This window comes from Xiphophorus hellerii, chromosome 4, assembly GCF_003331165.1.
Source record: "Xiphophorus hellerii strain 12219 chromosome 4, Xiphophorus_hellerii-4.1, whole genome shotgun sequence".
In the NCBI taxonomy this organism is placed as follows: domain Eukaryota; kingdom Metazoa; phylum Chordata; class Actinopteri; order Cyprinodontiformes; family Poeciliidae; genus Xiphophorus; species Xiphophorus hellerii.
The window spans coordinates 23,836,136-23,853,669 of record NC_045675.1 but is presented as its reverse complement, the minus strand read 5'-3'; the positions used below and the strand labels follow the sequence as shown (position 1 = coordinate 23,853,669).

Below are 17,534 nucleotides of genomic sequence, written 5' to 3'. Positions count from 1 at the left end.
ACAGGAAACTTAAATAAACGATTCTACTGCTAATTAATGACACAATATCTGTAATTTTGCTGCTTTTTATGGAACCCGTCTGGTCACATGGATAAATATAAAATGATGGCCACAACTTAATATTTCATCTGCACGACTTATTTCATTCATGAGCACGATTAAAAAATTTTTTATCCTAGGTTACCAGACGGACTCTGTAGCTTTCCCTAGTCTTAGTGATTTTTTTTATTATTAAAAACGACGATAGTGTGTTAATTTTAATTGGCTTAAATTGTTTTTCAGCTCAGATAAAATACGCTTTTACAATTTCCGAGTATTTGTGACGCACTTGAACGCAGCAACGTCACACAAATGGCGGACGTTGTAAACACAGCCAACAGTTTCTCCGGGGCCAAAGTGAAAGCTGCGTTTTTAACATGGACAGTGTAGAGTTTGACCGGTTGGACAGCTTGGAGGGGTGGGTGGCAGTTAAAAGTAACATATTTGAAGAGAATGAGCCCTTTAAGTTGGGTTTTATCGTCCAATGGAACGCTATCGAGTCGAAGTTCGCAGTAACCTGCCACAACCGGACGTTACAGCGGCAGAAACGTAAGGCTGAGGTCCCCGCCGGTGGCCAACCTCAGATGAGCTGGGCAGGACTGTTCTCCGTGAACGACCTGAAACACGTCCACCAACAGTTCACATGCGTGGCGGACGTCCTGGGCGGCTGCTTCCCGGATTTGTCCGACTTTGGGGAAAGTAACATTTGGGACTTGCTGCTGTCGAATCGGAGGTCCGGTCCAGAGGATGACGACCAGAGAGACTTTGACACGCCGTGCAGGAAACTGGAAAAATACTTCAGCACCGCCATTGACCTGTGCGGGAGAAAGATCGTCCTGGAAACTTTGTTCACCCAGGATGAGAGGGATGTGGATGAGTACTTTGAAAATCTACAGGAGTTCAAAAAGAAGACCATGCAGGAGGAGATGTCAAGGGCCAAGGGCCAACTGAAGGAGGTGAGGGGCCACACGGCTGTCCGGGGTCCTAGAGTTCAGTCTGACTCACAAAAGGTTTTGATTTAATGCATTCGCTGGGTTTGTTTCTACATGGAAGAAACACACAACAGCAAATACTGAAGCATTTGATAACAGTCACATTTTGTCTTTTAATAAGAATTAACAAGCACCTTTTCACTGGAAGTTTGTTATACTTTTCTGTGAACATTTCCTGTGATTTGTGCTATTTCAGATGTTGCTGTTCATCTTTCTGTTTTCATATGTTAACTTTTAGTATTTTCTCTACGACTCTGATGTTATATCTTCAGATTATTGTTTGTTTTTTAAGGATCGGATGTGAAAATTATACTACGTTCTCTTCAAGATTCTTCAGGCTAATAATAAGTTTCCACATTTTCTCTTGCAACATTTTGGGCCCAAAATTGAAAGCATTTGCATTTCAATTTTAGCTCACAAATGGTCTAAAATAAATATCTTTCAGTGTGGCTTTTGTCATGAAATTTACAGCAGGTGTTGGCAACAATACAAATAATCCACGTATACAAAGAAATCAAAACATGCATGTCATAAAGATGAATGATGCAACAAATGAAAACTATATATTATAAATATGAATAAAAGAAGATGGGAAAAAGGCATAAAGAGCCAATATGTTATCCATAAATAAATGCCATTATGTTCAATATATATTTAATCGGATGCAACCATCACATTTCCATCTCTGTATTAACTCCAAAAGAATATTTTTGAACACACGCTTATTCTTTCCAAACATACGTCACCATTATGATGCCCAACCCTAAGAAACATATTTGCTAATTCATTGAATATAGATTTGCAACACCTGGGGTTTAATAGTGTAACAAATCATAAAATACAGTGTTATATCTGGTAGTCGTTTTTCCAGCAGCATTTATGCAAATGAACTCAAACTACAACTCATCTGGCCATTGTTTATAATCCTAACATTTTAAGAAATAAAATATATATTTTTTATTTGATGAGTAATCTTCCTGACTCAAACACCTACCCTAGAGTAAGTATTTGAGTCCCAAAATACCCTGGATTATTGCAGACTTTTACCTCACTAAGCTGTGTGTATTCCTGAAGTGGAAACAGTTGCCCGTATGAAGAGCGCCACACAGTGGTGGTGGAAAGATCTAAAATCAGGTCTAGCATGACGCAGCTGTGACTTTGCTGCCAGAATTTCAAAAAAGAAGTCCTTGATGCCAAAGTGAAAACACAATTTTTCAATCTCACGTCAATAATTAAAAATCTATAAACTACAGCAATTGATTTCATGAATAAAAGCCTTTTTTTTTTAAAGTGGATGAACAAATTCAATAGTGATCATGCGAAGTGGTGCTACATTTTATAGGCATTTTAAATGTGTTATGTTTATTATTTTTATCATATTTTCCCCATTAAAAACTGAATTATTGATTTATAACATGCTTTTCTTGTAATCCCTGTTAAAATGTCAACATCTCAGACATTGCCTGTCTGTGATTTTCAATGGGTCATCTCTTATTAAACCTTTAAAGACGTTAATATTTGTTCATATGTAAATTTCACTGGATTTATATTATTGATTTATTATCTCTATTTAACCACATTGATATGGCTTTGCAAGGCTATTACTCCAGACCACCCACATCCTGTTTAGAAGGACTCGCGCCAGCTGTGTGTTTGGTATCGACCGGATTCTATCCGATCTGAGCTGTGAAAAGTCATACAAGGCAAATAACAGACGGCTCTGAGAATAAACTGAGGTGATGCTGTTTTGATGTTCACTTATTTTTTATTTTTTTATTTTTACAGCTGCTGCAGAGTCACAGTACCACTAATGGGATGGTGGCACTGCTGAGCATCTATGAGAAGGAAGATGAGGCCTATCAGGACCTGGTTACTGTTGCTACTAGCTTCTTCCAGTACTTGTTGCAGCCCTTTAGAGACATGAGAGAACTGGCCTGCCTTTACAAGATGGAGATTCTTGTGAGTCAGGTTGAAGCTTGAACAAAACACAAGTCATTTTCTAAAGACTCTTTATCTCAAGTCTAAGTTAAATCCCAGAGTTGGTCAGATCTATGAGGTTACATTCTGATCATAAATGGTCCACTTGTTTTCTTTTCCTTTTTTTTGTTGTTTTGTTTTTCTGCAGAAGTCCTTGGAGTTTGAGGACTTGGGTCCCAAGAGGATTGCAGCTCTGGAGAAGGAGGCGGAGGAGTGGAGAATGAAAGCAGAGGATGCTGTCGCCTCCATTCAGGACATCACTGTCAACTATTTTGCACAGACTTCAAAGGCCCTGGCTGGTATAAGTTGTTTGCTTTTCTTTTGTTTTTGTATGGATCATGTCGCCAGGCTCATTTCTGTGACGGGTTTGGTTAAAAAAAAAAAAAAAAACCCACATAAAATCATCTTTTTTAGCTATATGAGAAAACATTCAGTTTATATGATATTAAATGACTGTAATTCAGATATAAATTAATCAATTTTCTATGCTCTGTCTTTGGAAGAATTTAAAATTATTCAAAGAATTTAACAAAATGCTAACATTAAACGCCAAAGGTGTGTTTTCATTGGTAATCAAGGTAAAAGAATTTTTTTACTTTGATGTTTCTTTGTATCCAATTCAGTAAATAGTAAAAAAGAAACAAAACAAAAAAAACCCCAACTGATTTAACTTTGAACTCTTTTTAATCTGTTGCATGGGTTTGAAAAAGTTGACTTCAAAAGCTTATTTTCCAGCTTTCACGCTACATGCAGAATATAGATCAGTTTGTGGAGCAGCTTGAAATTCAGGTGGGAGAAACTTCCACTTTTTTTTCCAGGTCGTTCAATAAAACTTTAAAAGCAAGTGAGATATCCTAAAGTAATGATGGCATAGTTGGATGCCATCAACATCATTTTCAAAGAGCTATCAGAAAAAAAAAAACCCTGGTAAACAAGAGCAACAAAAAGACCCACAACTGGCCGATAATTCTCATGTAACCATATAAGGTCTGTTAAGGTTTAGAGAGATGCAGCAGTTTGACAGATTTGTCTTTATACGTCCAGGCATGGTAAAACAGATGGAGGAGGATAAGAAGCGTTTTGGACCCGCTGCCTGGGCGTCTGCAGCTCCCAGACTGGAGAAGCTGCGCTTCCTTTTAGCTAAGGAAACCTTGCAGCACATGCGAGCGGCAGAGATGTGCCTCAGCCGCAAGAAGGACGCCATCAAAGAGCGGGTACGTCTGATGGGGGTTTCAGCTGCTTCTTCAGGGCTTCTGTAATTGGTGAAAACATTCTGCACTTAATACGTTTTTTTTTGTACCAAGGCAAAACAGCTTTAGTAGTGGCTGTAGTTCTGCAGCGATTTAAAGAGACTGCTGGCTTTTTTTTTTTTTTTTGTTGCTTTGTATTCTAGTCTGAATCTCTGGCTGCAGAGCTTCTTTTGATCTATTTATAAAGCTCTCTCTAAAAACTCAAAGAATTCTCCCCCCCCCCAAAAAAAACCTGCTTCCATGCATAAATAAGTCAGTGTGTCTGTGTGTGTATACATATTCACAGCGTACCGCCTGTGTGTGCTCTGTGACTGCCTGGTGTAGAGCAATTTTAATGTCAGGATCACAGTATGGAGTGGGAAACTGCAGCAGATTATTTGCAACGCTGTTCATTTGAGCTGGTCTTTTCTCCTTTTTTGGGGGGCAACAGGAGAACACTTTCAGCATCTTCACCTGCATTATTCATCTGATTAAGCTTGTTAAAACGTCAGGCCTGAGGATGCTGGAAGTGGCCACCACTGTGAAATCAATGTGAATCTTTTGCATAGACGGCTATGTGCGAGTGTTTCTAATGAGATCAGCGAGCTGCACCTATGCAGGATTTTGTGCTGGTGGCACCGTAACACCGTCACTCTGATGAATGCGTCGGTGTGCCTGCAGATTTCACAGCGTGACACGTTGGACTGTTTTTTTTTTGTTGTTTTTTTTACAGTGAGCGTATCTGTGTGCGTGCACGACGCCCTCGGAAAACATCAAGACCTCTTTATGTAATTTGCATGTTTTGGTTTTTGATGCTCGCTGCAAATATAACCCACATTTAGATCAATTAAATTGAAGAAGTCCCTCCACCTTCACAACTCCCCCCTTTGCCAAATTTAGCAACAAGGTGAGAGACGCTGATCCAAACATTGACTATGGATCTGGCTGGGTTTCTACGCAGAACAGAAAATTATGGAAAAAAAGTATTTTCCAGGTTAGGACTGGGCGATAAATCGATTTTTATCTGTTATGAAAAAATCTGGAGGTTTTTATTTTCAAGCCATATTACCCAGTCCTATTTCAGGTATAGAAAAAGAGGATGGAAAAATATTTTTTTCTACATTTTATCTCATCAGAAGTAATATTAGTAGTAGTAGTACATTTAGCAGATTTACAGGGGCAATCTGAATTGTCGAAATTTACAACATATACAGTGTGGATAGTGAAACCAGATATTTGTTTGAACCACATTGAACATCTCCTGATTTTCACCAATGATCTTTATTCTACCAGAAGGATCTTTAAAGATAATCAACAGAAAAGATTGGGAGAAAATCCCCAAATCTGAGTGTGCAAAGACTGCGGTAGCAAAACCCTTTAAAGTGAATTTTCCTCCATTTGTGCTTTAGTTAAACTCTGACTGCGAATGTTAAAGTAATTCTTTCAGTTTGGGATCGCTCAGTCTGAACTGAAAAAGGAGAAAAATAATTTTACTTTGCAAAAGTACTGGGCGTCACGCAGCGTTCTTTATGACGGAGAGCATTTAGGGACATGGGTTTGAATATAAAGTGTCAGCTCATAATTAAGAATGTCAAGCAGTTTTTTTGTTACTGTCATAACGCTGCAGGCAGCTGCTGATTCCAGCTCCCCTCATTAAGAGTCGCAGAGAAGAAAACTGTCTGAAGACGTTTCTACATCACATACTTTTACATCAGTTGAAAAGATGTAAACATGCAGTTGTGTCAAAGTATTTTTAGCACACATGTACAAACGGGGTGTGAATTTTAAAAAGGAATTTTAAAACTTTTTAAAGCCTGACTTGACAAGAGTGGGGTTTTTTTTGGGTTTTTTTTTTTACTTTTATACAGCTGGAGAACTTGTCGGGGAGAGTCCAGAACCGGAGAGCTGAACCGGAGGGGTCGGCGTTTGAGGCCGGTCAGAAACGCGACACAGTGGACCAGCTTGAACTGCAGTTCTATGAAACCCAGCTGGAACTTTATGACGCCAAGTTTGAGATCCTGAAGAACGAGGAGCAGCTGCTGGTGGCTCAGATAGACACCCTGCGTCGACAAATTAAAGGCATGTACTGAATCTAGTGAAAAGGTTTCATGGTATAGAAACGCAACAATCTGTATTTAAATGCACTTCCACTAAATAATGGGTTTGTCACCTTGTTGTTTTAGGCTTAGCCTAGTTGTATTGACCCACTCTATTGTGAACTGCAAACAAAGAAATAACAGCAAACAAAGGAATCATTTTGAGGAAATTAATTCAATTCAGTCTCAGTTTATTTCTATAGTACCAATTCTTTACAAAAAAAAGTTATTTGAATTCAATTATACATTCCTTACACTGGTTCCCTGTAGCCCAGAGAATAGACTTTAAAATATCTTTCAGGAAAAAAAATGGTGACACACTGAGTTCTTTTAAATCAAGGCTCAAAACCCATTTGTTTGGAGTTGCTTTTGATTAATAATAACTGGAATGATGTGAACAGGAGGCATCATTTTCCACTCCTTTGGCAATGCGATGTAATAATTTTGTTTGGTTGTTTTATTTTCCTTTTAACCATGGAAAGTACTTTGGAAATGTGCTCTACGAATAAATTGTGCCTTACTTTCTAATTGATTAAATTGATCAGTTCATTAAGTTCAGTTTGCTATTCAATATAGCTTAAAAAGTTGTCTATTCTTGTAATTCCTTATACCAACATCAGAAACATGTATATCCTGAGACGGAATGGAGTTTTATAATAAAAATTATCATAGACATAAAAACAAGCTAAAATAATTGTAGATTTTGTTTTTCTCCTGAGTAATTGCAATCATCATGTGAAACAGCATTTCAGATTTAATCATATCATCTTTGTGGGATATTAAAATTATTAGCATAAAAGCTGCATAATAAAGGCTGACAGACTGAGGTCAGCAGGACCGCATCTTTCATGTGACACGACCAATTAGTACTTCAAACTATCTTCTTCCTGTACAATTAGGAAATATTTCACATTGCATTTGGGTAAAGTACACAATCTAAGTTACTGGGAGTGAAAATCTGTGAGTGGATTTTTACTGCTGCCACAAATAGAAACTCACTGGCAAAATAAACGCTGCTCCTTCTCATTATTTTTAAAGATTAAAACTTACTCTGCTGTTAACAAAACGTGTTTAGATTTTTAAAATCATTTTCCAAATATGTATGATAAAAAAAGAATATAATTTGCCATTATTTGAAAATCTCAAAACTGAGCCCGAAAAAATGTATATGCAAACAAAATAAAAGCATCGCAGATAAAACGCTGTGCTTTAGAGAATCTATAATTCATTAGTAACGTAGTCCTGATTTGATGAGTTGACGTTTCACACATTTTAATGTGGAGCTGGTCAAAGTTGGTCCTGAGTTATTGGTAAAACAGCAATAAAATAACACTCTGTCAAATCTGATGCCAACTTTAGGTAATGAAACAGGAGTAGTTATTTTAAGCATTAGCATCTCCAGACTTTTTATAGGAAGAGCTGCAGGAAAGAGCTAGACATGTTTTTAAAAAACTGAATTTAAATGATGTCATACATATTTAAATTTGACACAAACATTGAAAAGGCCCTTTGATTTGGGGTCACTCTGGGGAAATGGTCCCCTCTGTTCATGTAAATATTTCTCTAATTGCTCCTTTAGGGACATGGGGTGTTACCACCATGGTGTGTGTACAGTATTAACATGCTGTGTGTGTGTGTGTGCGTGTCTGTGTGTGTCCACCTGTATTTTTAACCTTTTATGCTCTCCAGAGTTTCCCAACTAAAACATAGCAGTGTGACCTTCGCTACTTGCTGAAAAGAAGGGCCAAACAAAAATGAATTTTGCAAACTAATTGTCTAACTTTACAGAGGATTTAATGTAAACACTCACAGGTGAGTGAGTGTTTACATTACATCAGCAGTTTTATGTTGATGATGTCATATTTTGAATATTGTTACAAGTAAATCCATAGTGTACATAGTGATGTTGTATGAATGTATTTTTGTTTCAGAGCTGAAGGAGGAGGTGGTGTACTACGATGTGTGTGAGGATCCAGAGGAGCTGCACAGCATGGTCCACACAGCGTTTCAACAGGCCGAACCGCCACTAATGCGTCAGCTCAAACGACGCCTGCAGACCCTGGAGACCAAGAGGGGCAACATCTGTGCTCGGAGGGCTTACCTGAGGAACAAAAAGGTGCAAAACGCACCTCAGCCGCTTCATTCATTTTGACCCGTATGCACCTTTCAAAAAGAAGAATTTTGGTAGAAGTTAATTTGTCTTTAGGGTACAAATACACGTATTTAAAGCTCATAACAGTGTAATTTTTATTTTGAGGATGGATTGCAGCTTTTATTATGTGTGATTTTAGATTTGAACTAATCAGCTGATATTCTTAAGGTTGCAAAGCTATTAAGCTAAACCGATCTAACAATTTATTTCTACTATAGGAGCAAATTCCAGTAACCAGCCGCGAGCCTTAGGGAATGTAAATCAATAACAATATATATGGACAATGGACACACAATCAATATCAATAGACAATACATCTGATAGAATATACATTATGTAGAATATTCACTGAACTCTGATCAAGAACTGCACAGCATCCTGGGAGATGTGTGCAGAGGAAAGGGTTTAGCTCTTCAATCAAGGTTGGCGGCATCAACTCCCTCATTCTTTGGTTACCTAGCAACAACCTGTTGAGTAACTTGCGCAGCAACAGTTTCAGGTTTCGCCACCTTACCTCAGAACTGCTTAAAAATAAACAACAATGACGTGAAGTGAAAACTGTGGATCAAAGAGGAAAGGAAATCAATAATTATCAATATCGACTGACATGAAACGCTTATGTTGTGATACGTTTTTCAACCGTGTCATCCGGTCCTATTCTACTCTACACACACAAATCCAATGAGAATGTCACCACATCCACACATGAGATAACGTAAAGAAAATTAAAGGACAAGCTGTTCAAAAGGAATAGCCCTTAATCACTGGAGAATATTTAGCTTTAGTTTTGGCATGTTTGATGTTCCTCCACCAGTTTCTATTGGATTAAAGTCTGTAGATTGGACCGGCTGCTACTTAGGATTCGTCTTGTTGGTCTGAAACCAAGATGCTGCTGCTTATTGGTGTGTTTAGGGGTCGCTGGCTTCTTGAAACACCCATTTTAAAAGCAATTCATCTTCAACATAAATTATCATGACCTCTTGAAGTATTTTAATGTACTCCGACTGATCTGTGGCCCCGGGCTGCATTAAAAAAAAGTGGTTTTAGGGGTCATTTAACAAACTGCCTGTGGCCTCTAGACCCAGAACAAACACCCACTAATCTGATAAAACACAAAGCTGGCTTCAAATAAAAATGACCTATGCTGATGGATTTCTTTTGTGCGTGTGTCTTCAGGATCAGTGCATGGACGCCCAGGAGCAGAAGCAGCATGTGGCCAAGCACAGCTCGATAGTCTTCAACCAGCATCATCAGGTCCACCTGGTACGTCACCACAGCAACCAGGCAGCCCACACAAACCCTCATACACACAGCTCTATCTACAGAGGTAACTGGATTTAGGTTTCTTTCTCCTCTCTTCAGTGGCTCTCAGTGTCTCCCTCTGTTGTCTGCAGAAACGGGAGAAGAGGAAAGAGGAGGAGCAGAGGAGGAAGGAGTGGGTGGACCAGGAGCGAGAGAAGACCCTGAGCAGATTACGTTCCTTCAGAGAGGTCAGCTTCTCATTCTGTCTCTTTCTTTCTCCTGCACATCCTCCTTCATTAAAAAAAAATCAAATAAAAAAGGCTACCTGAGTTTCTGTTTAAAAACACACCGGTTTTGTTTTATTGTTTTGTTTTATGGTCAGGATTACAAAAATATTTCCATTTGTTAAATGACAGAAGAATAGTAAAAATTATAGATGATACTGAAATTATAATATGCTAATAAATAAAAAAATGGAAAAGCCCAGATGAAAATGTCATGGCTTTGTAAAACGTTTCCAACTTTTTTTTATTGCTTTTACAAAAAGAAAATTAATAAATCTTAGCAAAATAAATGCAAAAAGAAACATTTCTTTTTTAATTGAAAGCTGATTTCTACAAGATACTGACAAAAAAAACAACTAAAACATGTAACATAAAATAAATGATGGTGTAAATATTCAGCTCCTTCAAGTCAGTGTTTTGTTGAAGCGCCTTTGGCTGCAATCCCAGCAGGGTGTCATTTATAATCTGTATTTTTTAGACATACGATACAAATGTCAAATTTATTTAAATGTACAAAAGTGCACACATATGTTGAGAACTGTTGAACTAAAGCTGATGGGACTCGAGCAGCTGCAGATGTTCAGAATGAGGAGTTTCATGTTTCGTCCTCACAGACAGCTGCACATCTGGACAGGGGTGCACCGATGGATGTTTTCTGGCTGATCTCCAAAAGTCGCTCAGTTGATAACAGTGGGATGATTATTGTTAACTGCAGATATGACCTGGTGGGCCGGTCTGTCAGTCAAACCTCTCTCCCAGCAGAGCAAAACAGGACAGTGGCTGATTTTTAGACCTTTGCTGAGGCAGATAAGCTCGGTGCATGAGATCTGGTTCACGTGTTGGTATTGGCCGGTCACCGAGATCCCAAAATGAAGGAAATCGGGGTCAGTTTATCGGGGTCACTGGTTCACCCCTACGTCTGGATGCTGCAGTTTTACTCCGTTCTTCTTTGTAAACTATCCAACCTCTGTCAAGCTGCATGTGGGTCGGCTGTGATCAGCTGTTGTCAAATCCTGCCACAAATTCTCTGTAGGACTGAGGCTTGAGCTTTGACTGGGCCGCTCCAGAACATCCACCTTGTTTTCTTCATTCTCTCCTTAGCTTTAGATGGATGCTTCAGCTCGTTGACCTCCAGGTTTTTGCTGTACTTTGCTATATTTAAATTGTTATAATTTTTTTGTTTTTTTAATTAAAATTAACAGAAAGAGGCAGAAAGAGATGATTTGTCCCATGTTGGAATTTAGTTCTTTCTTTGTGATTTTGCATTATATTTCAATATGTGATTTTTTTTCATCTCCTCCTTCATAGAAGCGACAGGGACAGTACATCCTGAAGACGCCTCAGTCCAGGAAGCCTCCCTCAGAAGTCTCCTGTCCCTCCCAGCCATTGTCCATCATCAGCCTGTCTCCGTCTGCCTCTCCTGACGAGCCATCCTCCATCCGCCCTGCTCCTAGACGCAGTAAAACACCCCAAAAGCAGCAGCCTAAAGACATCCCTGTTCAGATCTTCTCTGCACCGCCTCCGCCAACATTAACGTGCCCCACTGCGCCGCCGCCGCCACCTCCACCTCCACCACCGCTTCCACCACCGCCTCCTGCCATGCCACCTCCGCCTGTCCGAGCTGCACCTTCCCCTCAGGACACGCCGATGCCTCTCAGCGAAAAAGAGGAGCCTCCTTTTCCAGCCAAGAACACGCTCAAGCAAAACATAGGTGAGACGAAAGTGTACAGCAAAGTTCAGACTTTTGGCAGCTTGCATTAAACGTACAAACACGAGAAGATGTTTGAGAGCGCTGTGGGCAGGGAGCAGGAGATGCAACATTTCCCCACTGCTGGCACAGTTGTGTTTGTTTGTTCTAGTGGAAAGTGTGTTTGCACATGGTGTTCTGTCCTATATTCCCAAGGTCTCCCATGAGGACAGACGAAGGCTTTTACCTCGGTTGCTGTCTTGCTGTTTCACACCCTCAGCTCCACTTCAACACGACTCCGTTGTTATTTTTTAGACATCATTTGTAGCAGTTTTTAATGTCTTTCTTTTTCAAATGTTTTAAGTTTTGTTTCTTGCCATTTTTATTATTTCTTAACGCTTTGATTTCCTTCAGTTTTCAATGTTTCTTAGATCTTTTTTTTTTTTTTTTTTTACCATTTTAATATTTCTTAAGGGTTTTAATGTTTCTTACTGTTTTTATTGTTTCTTACCTTCTTTTTTTTCTTTTTTCTTTCTTTTTTTTTACAGAAGACTTCTTATTTTTTCGGAAGAGAAAACAAAATAAAAAAATAGTTAATCCAGAATGTATTCCTGAACAAAATAATTTCTCAGTTCTTTTTTTTTTTTTTTTTTTTTTTTTGCATCTGGCATTACTGCAGGAACTATGGATGAAGTGCTGGCCTCGCTGCAACGCGGACAGATTAAACTGCGAAAGGTTCCCGATGCTACGAACAACTCTGGGTTAGACGCGAGGAGCAGTCTGATGTCCGCCATCCGAGAGGGAGTCAAACTGAAGAAGGTTAGATGTTTGCACAGTCACCAATGATACTTCACTGCTGATGTTTCGTATCAGTCAGATAAATTTGACGCCATGTTAAACTGTACATACACATACAGAGCAGCTGTTTTCTTTGAGAGAACATTGTTAAATTGACCAAAATGGAAAACCTTGAAGTTCAGTACAGATCAGTGTGTAAATGTTTCTTGAAAATCACAATATATTTACAGCTAGTTTTAGTATTTTAGATCGTTTAATGCCTTGATATTTTCATAGAATATATATTTTTTAAATGATGGTTTTCCATAGTGCTGTATTTGTTTTCACACATCCTTAAAATTCAGGTCGGGAATAAAAACTTTTGGTTTAGGTTATATAACAAGATCACTTATCAGAAGTATTTAATTATTCCAGGATATATTAAATTTACAATTTCATATTTTGTTCCCATTTTGGGAAAGAATGAGATGGGAATGTGTTGGTATATAAAACGAGTAAGAGTCAAATCAGACTTTTATTTTTCTGACTCCTCCACAGCTGTCAGTTTTCATGTTTACTTATTTCTCTGTATTATGGTTGTGCATTTTCAAAATCACTATACAAAAAGCGACACAAATGTCCTCTATTGCTTAAGAAAACTTTGATATTATTTCCGAAAGTTAAAGTGGCAGGCTCCGTTTTGGGAAAACAGTCCGACTTGTTTTCAGAAATTATCAACTCAACTTTTAATTATCAGGCTAAACATGAAAGCTTTTGCTCATTTTTGATGTTTGATTGTTTTGTAAAAAATGACTGTTTTGTTAAGCAAATGTAAAGTCTCACTTGTCAGCATGGTGGCTTTTGTTTTGTCGTCCAGTTGCAATGTCTACCTATGTCAGAAGAAGATTTAAAAAATCCATTTACAGTTTATTACCAGCATAGGTATTTAAAATTAGCCTCCAGCCTTTGGTTCTCTAGAGATTAATGTTCTAAATTCATAAACAACCACAGATTTTACTGCAATATTTTGCTGTGTTTGCAGTGAATAAATATACAAATTATAGCACAATATTTTTTACCATTCAACAGTCAAAACTCACACAAACATTAGTCTACTCTAAGACTTTAATTTTCTGACTGAATAAGCTTATGACTAAAGCAATTACATCTATTAAATCTCCTCAGGTGGCGTTTATTACTGATGCACGACGTCTAATTATGTGAGCGCCTGGTGACCAATCAGGAAGTTGCAGCAGTAGTGAATACTACGGTTTCTGGTTTTACAGTAACATGGGGTGATGTTGTCAGTTTATTTATAATATGAAGCCACACTGAGTTTAAAAGACATATGTGAAAGACGACACCGACAGTGGTTCTGTGCTATTGGTGTCTCAGAAACTTTTTAACTTTTTGAAGGAGCCTGTGATCTAAAATTACGTCACTCTTCATGTTGTAGGTGGTTCCCACGCGAGAGGAAGTCCCGAGCGGCGCGGACAACGAGCTGGAGCGCAGCATCAAAGCTGCCATGATGAGAATGAAGAAGGTGGCGGCCGACTCGGACGACGAGGACCGAGGCGACGACTCGCAGAGCGCCGACTGGGACAGCTGAGAACACAAACCTGCAGATGAAGCCGCTCTGACACAAACCCGCCCCCCAAATCCCCTCCTTCACGGCTGTGAGCCGAAGCTCGTGCTATGACCAGATTTAACCAAAAACACACTGCTGCTGCTTCTTCTTTTTCTGACGAGGACGGGATTACGCCTCCTCCGACTTAAACGCTTTAGTTTGTTGGAGCTGTCGCACACTAATCCCGTTGGTCCTCCTAAAGCAGCACTGAGATGTAAGAGATCCAAAAAGGCTCCGATCCAGCTAGGTAGTAAGTGACAGAATCGGGATTTAATCTCCTCTGAAACCTTTTTTTTTCTAGTTCTGGGAGGATTCTTAAAGTGAATGGCTAAATGGGATGTTCTGCATTATAAAGCAAAGGCGGTCGGTGGCACTGAAGCGCAGCGTGTGAATGATTGAAATTTACACAGCCGTCTGCCTGGAGGCCTGCAGTGAAGCTGCTGCTCAACAGGAAGAAACTAATTCCTCTGTCATATTTCTGAATCTTAACTAAGTATCTTGAATGTAATAAACCAGTGATTCTTGAGGAGAGGGACAAAACAGGTCCTATGGATAAAGTACAAATTTGAATAAAATCTACACAAAATAAAAAAAATTTCAAATATCTGACTAAACTAACCTGGGCCATGTTAGTTTAGTCAACAACAATGTATGTTTTCTTGGTGTTTGCTGAATATTTTTTATTTTAAATTCTGTAGGTGGATGGTGTCTGTAAAATCCCTCGTCCTGGAGCAGAACTCAATACATTACAATAGTTTAAAACAATTAAAGGAATACTAAGAATATATTATGACAATTAAGTATTCAAATAAATAATCATAAAAGTACCAATAAATTGAATTAAAATCATTTTTATATATTTTCCAACTCAACTGAATTTTCTCCCAAGTTTTTGTCAACACTGTCAGACATAAAAAGAATGTAAAAAAAAATCAGGCATTATTGGGGGGCATCAGAACTTCTGAGGACCCCATGACGTCTTCCTTGCTCTTCCTTTGCTAAGAGGGCTAGACTGGTTAGCTTATGTTGTTTAGTTTTTAATAAAGAGGTTGGGACGAACAACCACATTGTGTCAACACCATAACTGACAATTTACAAAATTTTGATGAAATTTTGTCAAATAAATGATTAATTTTAGTAAACTGTAACGATTTCATGGACCTGATGAGCTACAATATGGCCTCCTTCACAGTAACGTATAAACTGAGGTAGTTTGGCATTTCGTCAACTCCGTCAGTTTTTAGCTGACAGTCTGACTCTTTCAGTCATAGTGTCGACAAATCTTACTTAAATCTGCAGTTAATTCATTTTAATGTATTTTACGTAAATAGCATTACTTCACATGTATCAAGTATTTCTTTTTACTCACTAGTTTGTCACCAAGTTCAGTTCTGTGTCAGCTCCGTCAGATGGACTTTATGTTGTTTTTTGTTTTAAATAATATTTATTTTGTTTCTTGAGGAGCATTTGTCTGTGAAATTGAGTAAAAATATCACTAATAGGGTCATTAAAAAAATAATTTTATATTTATTTTTGTCAGATGGTGTTGACAAAGTTCTGGGTCAGGTCCGTTAAAAATATAATTTTCAAAAAAATGTTGCGATTGGGAGCCTGCACCTTGGCATCTTTACATTTCCAAAACATTATTTGTCATATTTGTATACATAAGCTGGAGGAATAACTAAAAAAATTTGGGGGGAAAATTTGAACCCATGTTGTCCCTCTTCTCAAGAATCACTACACGTTTCCTCAGATATAATCCAGCCACTGTATACCAGAGTATTTACTGTAAGCTATGAAGAGCAGTGGTGTGTAAAACATTCGGCAATGTTTTCTACTACCAGCTGCTGTCTCCAAGTAATCAGCTAATTTTTCCTTCACCATGCCATACGTAAAGAGATCGATTAGGAATGCAGGATACCTTTTGTCTTTAATAAATATGTGCAATAACGACCCGTCTCATCACCTAAGCCTTGGTTTGAATTGATTTCTGACAAACAGCATTAAAGGGTTCAGCGTAAATAAAACATCTGCTCACTGAGCTGGCAGTGGCTGCACTGGAAACACGTGTACTGTTTTATGAAAAATAAACCCAGCTATGAAACCTTTGCAGAGCTTGCTTGAATTCAGACATGCGCTCAGACGTGCTGCGCCCGGGTCGACATCCCCGCTCTTTAAACGCCGCGCACAGGAAGTGTGGAGCCAGTGTGGGTAAACCCTGCTGACTGTTCTCCGGCAGACTTTTTTCGCCCACCAACATGAGTCATGGAGCGGTGTCCATCCAGGCAGCCGTCTCTCTCTCTCTCTCTGTCTCTCTTTCAGCCAGCTGAGTGTGGCTGATTTCAGCCGGGTGGATGTTAAAGAGCAGCTGTTAGCGGCGGCCCCCTCCCTCCCTCTTTGCTTCGGAGGCGGCTCTGTATGTGCGTTTCCTGTGGGGGAACATCCAGGTCGGGCACCTCCAGGGATGAGGATGGCAGGTATTTTGACAGGCCCAGCCAATTGTGCATCAATATGAAATTCCCCCAGCCTGTTACTATAGTAACGGTGAGTCTTGGTTGTAGTGGCCTGCAGTGCCAGGTCTCTCTCTCTCTCTCTCCTCCTCTTTCTCTCTCACACATGTACCGAGCAGCATAGTGTCTTAATGATGTTTCACCAACTCGCCCACTCATCACCAGTCACACAATAAGCCTCGCAGAAAGTCTGCAGCCACGAACAGCAGACAGGAGAGAAATGCTGCTTCAGCTCTGGAGTAGAATGGGCTTTTGTTGTAGAGTGAAAAAAAAAAAGCCATTTTTTTTCTTTATTTGATTTCAGTCGCATCAGAAGATAAATCTAAAAAAAAAAAAGTGACAGATTCTGTGATTCAAAATATCTTATTTGCAACACATGAATGGAAAAGGCAGCTTCAGTCAGCAAAAAGGCAGGCTGGCTCCATGTGGCTCCAGTTTATTAACTAATGTTCTGCCACATTTCATAATTGATGGAGTTTTATGACTTGGCTATCAGTTTGCGTTAAGGTTTTGAAGCTTATTCAATTTAAAGTGGAACTACCATGCTAGATTTATTACATTTCACTGACTAGTTTTTTAAAAGGACTAAAGAATAGATTTGTCATTGACAACCTCCTTGCATAAATTAATTTCCCATCAGATAAACAACGTGGGCATAAAATTGATCATTTATCTGCATATTGATTAACTTCACACCCATTACTGATACTTGATGCTCTGAAGGAGCAACTGAAAGCTGAAGTAGAACGTTTCATAAGTCTATCGGTCACAGTTTTATTTACAAAAAAAAAAAAAGTTGAGTGGGATCGAGTTGCCAAGGCAACATGTTCTCTGATCCACTGCTGCAGTACCACCGTGATGATGTTTCAGGTGTTTCCCTTCCACAGTCGGTCCTCAAACCAGCAGCTTTCGTCTGAGCCAC

The 17,534-nt window shown here is 39.0% G+C and overlaps 1 protein-coding gene across 2 annotated transcripts; it reads left to right on the top strand.

Moving 5' to 3' along the window:
- Nucleotides 1-334: 334 nt before the first annotated feature.
- Nucleotides 335-16,211, top strand: whamm (WASP homolog associated with actin, golgi membranes and microtubules). 2 transcript variants are annotated; one of them, XR_004338886.1, is made up of 12 exons: nt 335-995; nt 2,817-2,990; nt 3,157-3,307; nt 4,053-4,222; nt 6,106-6,316; nt 8,265-8,449; nt 9,662-9,748; nt 9,880-9,975; nt 11,320-11,722; nt 12,378-12,517; nt 13,932-14,316; nt 14,404-16,211. XR_004338886.1 is itself a non-coding variant. In XM_032559844.1 (11 exons), exons 1-11 carry the CDS (start codon nt 417-419, stop codon nt 14,082-14,084), a joined length of 2,349 nt encoding a protein of 782 aa, XP_032415735.1. In that variant the 5' UTR covers nt 335-416; the 3' UTR covers nt 14,085-16,211. The 2 variants fall into 2 exon arrangements, 1 of the variants encoding a protein (XP_032415735.1); XM_032559844.1 differs by having other exon boundaries at nt 13,932-16,211.
- The last annotated feature ends 1,323 nt before the right edge of the window (nt 16,212-17,534 follow it).